The sequence below is a fragment of the Silene latifolia genome, chromosome 5 (genome assembly GCF_048544455.1).
Source record: "Silene latifolia isolate original U9 population chromosome 5, ASM4854445v1, whole genome shotgun sequence".
NCBI lineage: Eukaryota > Viridiplantae > Streptophyta > Magnoliopsida > Caryophyllales > Caryophyllaceae > Silene > Silene latifolia.
The window spans coordinates 42,810,248-42,816,169 of record NC_133530.1 but is presented as its reverse complement, the minus strand read 5'-3'; the positions used below and the strand labels follow the sequence as shown (position 1 = coordinate 42,816,169).

At 43.2% G+C, this 5,922-nt stretch overlaps 2 protein-coding genes across 2 annotated transcripts; both read left to right on the top strand.

The window, feature by feature from the left end:
* Nucleotides 1–319: 319 nt before the first annotated feature.
* On the top strand, nucleotides 320–1,793 carry LOC141655292 (uncharacterized). The gene is made up of 3 exons (XM_074462379.1): nucleotides 320–420; nucleotides 1,048–1,351; nucleotides 1,413–1,793. Exons 1-3 carry the CDS (start codon nucleotides 320–322, stop codon nucleotides 1,791–1,793), a joined length of 786 nt encoding a protein of 261 aa, XP_074318480.1.
* A 1,658-nt stretch (nucleotides 1,794–3,451) lies between these two features.
* On the top strand, nucleotides 3,452–4,474 carry LOC141655291 (uncharacterized). The gene is made up of 3 exons (XM_074462378.1): nucleotides 3,452–3,639; nucleotides 3,840–3,948; nucleotides 4,079–4,474. Exons 1-3 carry the CDS (start codon nucleotides 3,452–3,454, stop codon nucleotides 4,472–4,474), a joined length of 693 nt encoding a protein of 230 aa, XP_074318479.1.
* The last annotated feature ends 1,448 nt before the right edge of the window (nucleotides 4,475–5,922 follow it).

Genomic DNA, 5,922 nt, shown 5'->3' with positions numbered 1-5,922 from the left:
GTAGAAACCAATAAGGACTTGGATGCTAGTTTATCTGTTTTTGCAAATCAGTGCTTAGCATTGACTAGGTGTTAACGTTCTTTTAAGATGGCCGGACGCGGACGTGGACGTGGACGTGGATGTCAACAGGAAGAGATTCCGGATCGTACAAAGAATCAACCAAGCGATCATCAACTCGCTTAATCATCCGACCAACAGATCGAAGACTTGGCCCTCGCGGTAGAGGAAACGGTGGACAATAAAATCTAACTTGATGGCGAAGAGCAACCTTCTTCAAGGGTGTCATTGACCCCGAGGCTCTAAGGCTGTGGATCGGACGATGGAGCGACGCTTTGAAATCTGCGAGGTCCCAAACCAAAGACATGGTGAACTCCGGCCGTCCATTATCTGCAAGGTGAAGCCGACCATTGGTGGAGAATTGTTAGTTCCGCAGCCCGCACTAGCACTGGGTTCGGATGGACCGAATTCGTCACCATGCTTGAGAGAAGATTTTACCCCAAGAACTAAAACACCTAAGATCGAAGAGTTCATGGAATGCAAGCAGGGAAACCTATCATCCAAGACTTCACCGACCTTTTCAACGGACTTGCGCACTTTGTTTAGCTCCCGATGAGGCCCGAAGGGTTTTCTATTATCGCAGAAGTCGAAAGCCGAGGTCACTCATTTGATGCCTCAAGACCTGGATACCGTTCTACAATGTCGCCTTGCTAAATGAGAGATCCTTAGCTCGAATCAAGGAGGAGGCTCGCCTTAATGTACCATCTCAGAAGAGGCCTTTTTCTTCTCCTACTTATTCTGCTCCCAAGAGGAATAAATCTCCTGGAGGTTCTGGACCTAAGAAACCTCACTTTACCTCCCGACCTCCCGGAAGAAGACCGATGAGAAGAAAGACTTCGTGAAGAAGGATGCCGTTTTTATTCTTGCGTGACCCTTATCATCCCGGGCTTACTTGTGGTGGTGACCCTATTGTCCGCTTCAAGTGCAATGAACCGGGTCATAAAGCTACCGATGCCCGAAGAATGATACTTTGGTACATCAATGGTTAAGACTCTGCTCTTTACGACGCAAAGATGGAGGTGCTGCTCGCCGTAAAGGTCGTATATTTGTGCTGAGCCGAGCTGATGCCGAGGCTAACCCGGATGTGATTACCGGTACGTACCTTGTTTCTGGACGTCATGCTTTTATTCTGTTTGACACTGGTGCATCTATATCCGTCATATCTTCTAAATTCGCTGAAAAAGCATCCCTGGTATCCATTCCTGCTGAGCCCGTTCCCATATCTTTACCTTCTGGTGAAGCTATATCTTGTGTTAAGGCATATGTTGACGTGCCTATTCTCATCGCTGGTGAGGTCTTTCCCACCACTCTTTTGGACTTCCCTCTGGGTGAGTTCGATGTGATCCTTGGTATAGATTGGCTGGCCCTTTATGACGCTCGTTTCCGGTCTTAGATCGGAAGATTTCCTTGAAGAGTCCTGCGGGCCGAGTTACCCACCATGGTGGAAGACGTCGGAGGGTATAAAGATCGTTTCTGCCTTGAAACTGATGAGTCTACAAAGGAAGGGTTGTCAAGTGTTTCTATGCTCTGTTTCTTCATCTACTGAGTTACCTGAGCTTAAGGAGGTTCGTATCGTGAACGAGTACCCCGATGTTTTTCCCGAAGACTTACCTGGTATTCCTCCCGAGCGAGATGTTGAGTTCTCTATCGATCCGGTGCCCAACGGTCCGATTGCTAAAGCCCCGTATCGTATGGCCCCTGCTGAGTTACAAGAATCTGAAGGGCAAATGAGATGATCGAGAAGGACTTTATCCGCCCTAGCTCCTCGGCTTGGGGTGCCCCTGTCCTCTTTGTGAAGAAGAAGGATGGTTCTATGCGGTTGTGCATCGACTACCGAGAGCTTAACCGTGTTACAAGAAAGAACAAGTACCCTCTACCCCGTATCGATGACCTTTTTGATCGGTTGAAGGGCGCTTCCGTCTTCTCTAAGATCGATCCGAGATCCGGCTACCATCGATCCCCGTGAGAGTCCGATATTCATAAGACCGCCTTTTGCTCAAGGTATGGTCACTATGAGTTCAAGGTTATGCCTTTCGGTTTAACCAACGCCCCTGCGGTGTTTATGGATCAGATGAATCGTACCTTCCAAGAATTCCTTGACAAGTGTGTGGTGGTCTTCATCGATGATATTCTGGTCTACTCTAAGTCCGAAGCTTCATGTTGAACATCCGAGGATTGTTCTCGGCATCCATGGTATGCAAAGTATTCGAAATGTGAGTTTTGGCTCTCCGAGGTAGCTTTTCTTGGCCATATTATCTCGAAGGAAGGAATTAAGGTGGATCCCAAAGATTTCTCGCTATCTCGATTGGTCTAGTCCATCTAATGTTGGTGAGATTCGTAGTTTCTTGGGTCTTGCAGGCTATTATAGAAGGTTTGTTAAGGATTTTTCCAAGTTAGCCCGTCCGATGACTCAACTTCTAAAAAAAGAATCCAAGTTTCTATGGTCCGAGGCTTGCGAAAAAGGCGTTCCAAGAGCTCAAGAAGCGTCTTACTTCGCACCTTGCTAACTTTGCCTCAAAGACGGTGTTGGCTTTAATGTGTTCTGTGATGCTTCTAAGCATGGGTTGGGCTGTGTGCTAATGCAAGAAGGTAAGGTGATCGCCTATGCATCTAGGCGATAAGGTTCACGAAGTAAACTACCCTACCCACGACTTGGAGTTAGTCTTGGTTCATGCTCTTAAGATTTGGCGTCATTACTTGTATGGTGTGAAGTGTAAGGTTCACACCGATCACAAGAGCTTATTTTCACGCAAAAGGATTTGAACGCAAGACAGAGACGCCGGATTGAGTTGGTGAATGACTACGATCCGGAGTCGTTGTACTATGAAGGAAGAGCTAATGTTGTTGCTGATGCTTTGAGCCGGAAGAATGTTCATTCCCTTATCCCTTGCTCTCGCTTTACCCGAAGCTTTTCGCGAGTTCGAAAAATGTCCATTGGCGTGGTCCTCAATGATCCCGCCGTTTGTGTTAACTCCTTGGTGGTTGAACCTGACCTCTTTCAGGAAATCCGTGAGAAGCAGTTGGTTGACTCTTTTGTTGCTGAGATCCGTGTGAAGATGGGTCTTGGGAAAGCTGTCGACTTTGCTAATGACTCCAGTGGAGCTTTGAAGTTTAAGGGTCGTTGGGTTGTACCTAAGGATGATGATTTGAGAAAGAAGATTTTCGATGAGGCTCATAAAACTCCTTTCTCTGTGCATCCTGGTGGCGACAAGATGTACAAGGACCTAAGGCTTCACTTCTCGGTGGCCGTATATGAGAGATGAGACTCTTGCTTATGTGAGTAGATGCATGACTTGTCAACGTGTCAAGTTTGAGCATAAGAGACCTGGAGGTTTGTTGCAACCACTACCAATTCCCGAATGGAAATGGCAAAAAAGTGGCTATGGATTTCGTAATGGCTCTACCGAGGACTGTATCTGGTAGGAATGGTATTTGGGTTGTGGTGGATCGTTTAACCAAGAGTGCTCGCTTCATCCCGATTCGCGATACTTGGAGTTTGGAGCGACTTGCTGAGACCTACGTTGCCGAGGTGGTACGACATCATGGTGTTCCCTTGGAGATAGTATCCGATCGTGATCCGAGGTTCTGGTTCTAAGTTCGGAAGGCTCGCAGAAGGCTTTAGGTACCCGGTTCTGATGAGCACTTTGCTTTTCATGCTTTATACCGATGGTCAATCCGAGAGAACAATCCAAACCTTGGAGGATATGCTCCGTGCCTGCGCTTTGGATTTTCAGAAACCGGGAGAGACATCTACCTTTGGTTGAGTTTTCATATAACAACAGTTATCACGCTTCAATCAAGATGGCTCCTTTTGAGGCTCTTTACGGACGTCGTTGCCGTAGCCCTGTGTGTTGGGATGAACCTGGAGATGTGTTGGCCCTTGGACCAGATGTGATTGCCGCCACTATCGATCGAGTTCAGTTGATCCAGTCCCGTATGAAAGCTGCCCAGATCGTTGTCTTATGCCGATGTTCGCCGTCGACCTTTGGAGTTCGAGGTTAGTGATTTGGTGTTCCTGAAGGTGTCTCCAATGAAAGGAGTGAAACGGTTTGGAATTAAAGGCAAGCTTAGTCCTAAGTTCATAGGACCATATCCGATCGTTGAGAGAGTTGGCGAAGTGGCTTACAAGCTCAAGCTACCCGCTTCGATGGGTAAGACTCACGACGTGTTCCATGTATCCCAGCTGAGGAAGTACGTTAGTGACCCCGCGCATGTGATCGAACCAGAAGTTTTAGAGATCGAACCAGACCTGACCTATGAGGAGAGACCGATCCGGATAACTGATAGGAAGGAAAAACGCCTTAGGAATAAAGTGGTGCCTTTAGTGAAGGTTCTCTGGCGTTGCAACCGCTTCGAGGAGGAGACTTGGGAGACCGAATCTTCTATGCGCATTAAGCACCCTCACCTCTTCGATTAAGGAAATCTCGTTTCCCTATCAACACTCTTTAACTCCTTTCAAGTTTCTGGACGAAACTTTTTCTTAGTGGGGGAGGTTGTAACACCCGCAAATTTTCTAATCTCATTTATTCACTTTTAAATTATGAGATGTAATTTTAATCCTTCAAGTACGGATTTGATTTAATTATTTAATTAAATTCGTTTTATAATCGGTGTTCGCTCTTGATGCGTAATTTGTCCTTTTTGACTCGGAATTTAATTCACAAACCCGTAATATTTTGTAATTGTCTTATACATATATTATAAGATCAAAGTGACCCCTACATAATACACCCACCAGATTTTAGAGGCCATCTAGCTTGCCTCCTACATTTTATTTTATTGCAAAAACAACCCTAATCTATACCATAGTTCGGCCCCTTGTCTTCATAGCTTCCTTATTTTATTTTTGGGTGGAATTTACCAATAATTGTGCCTTGTTGTCCCTTGCTTTGGCTGGTCACTTGCTCTATTTAAAGGACTCCATTTTCCTCTTCATTTCTTACTACAAACTACTACAATTCATACTTCAAAGCTCTTGCAATTTGAATCAATTCTTCTACTCTTTTTACTAGTTTACAAGCTTGTTTTCCACCATAATTTAGGAGAAACATATCAAGAGAATTCATCCTATTCCTTTCCTTCAAAACTCTAATTGTTATTGGTAATCTCTTCTACTTTGGTAAGAATAGTAATAATAATAGTCAAGGTAGTTTTATAGTCATCATAGTTTTATTTCATATACTTAATCGTGACATATGGAGCAATATACCATATGTGTTTTTATTTTATAGGTTATCAAGAAGACTCCGAAGAAGACGAGTATTTAATCGACTCGGACCTTGACAACTAAGGTAACAAAGGACGTTACTCGGTGTTACCATATATTTGTTGTAGTTGCTTGTATTAAGAACTTTGACATTTAGAGGACTTACTAATAATTTGGACTATAAATTGATAATAACTAATTTCGAAATTATGAGTAAAATGGCTATAAATTACTTTTCTGGAACATTTGACAAATTATAAGTCACCATGAATTTTTATAGTAATTGTTTTGCATTTAAATTATTTATTTCGGATTTTACATTATTGTTGCAATTCTTGCAAATATAGTATACTTGGACTGTTTTAATTAGTTTTAAAATACTTATACTAATTAACAATTTATGAAATTTTAATATAAGGCTGAGACATTATATATTAAGGTTGTGTTAAATTTTTAGCCCTCGAAACCTTCATTTCGTAATTTAAAGTAAATTGGAAGTTTTAGTCAAAACCGAAATTTTTGATAAACGATTCTGACAGTCTGTTTGTAAAATTTATATCCCCTGTTTATATTTCGAATAATTAAAAATGTTGTGAATAAAGTCCTGTTATTTTCAAGTCTAGGATCTACACAAAAATTTTCATAACATTTGGACGTGT

Excerpts from the sequence above, each read along its gene's own strand:
- LOC141655292 (XM_074462379.1), top strand. The coding sequence starts at position 320 with ATGGAGCGACGCTTTGAAATCTGCGAGGTCCCAAACCAAAGACATGGT. Across the intron at positions 421-1,047 it reads CCGACCATTGGTGGAGAATT|ACTCTGCTCTTTACGACGCA; the intron begins GTTAGTTCCGCA and ends TCAATGGTTAAG. Across the intron at positions 1,352-1,412 it reads CTATTCTCATCGCTGGTGAG|ATTGGCTGGCCCTTTATGAC; the intron begins GTCTTTCCCACC and ends TCCTTGGTATAG.
- LOC141655291 (XM_074462378.1), top strand. The coding sequence starts at position 3,452 with ATGGCTCTACCGAGGACTGTATCTGGTAGGAATGGTATTTGGGTTGTG. Across the intron at positions 3,640-3,839 it reads GTATCCGATCGTGATCCGAG|TTATCACGCTTCAATCAAGA; the intron begins GTTCTGGTTCTA and ends ATATAACAACAG. Across the intron at positions 3,949-4,078 it reads TGTTGGCCCTTGGACCAGAT|GTGTCTCCAATGAAAGGAGT; the intron begins GTGATTGCCGCC and ends GTGTTCCTGAAG.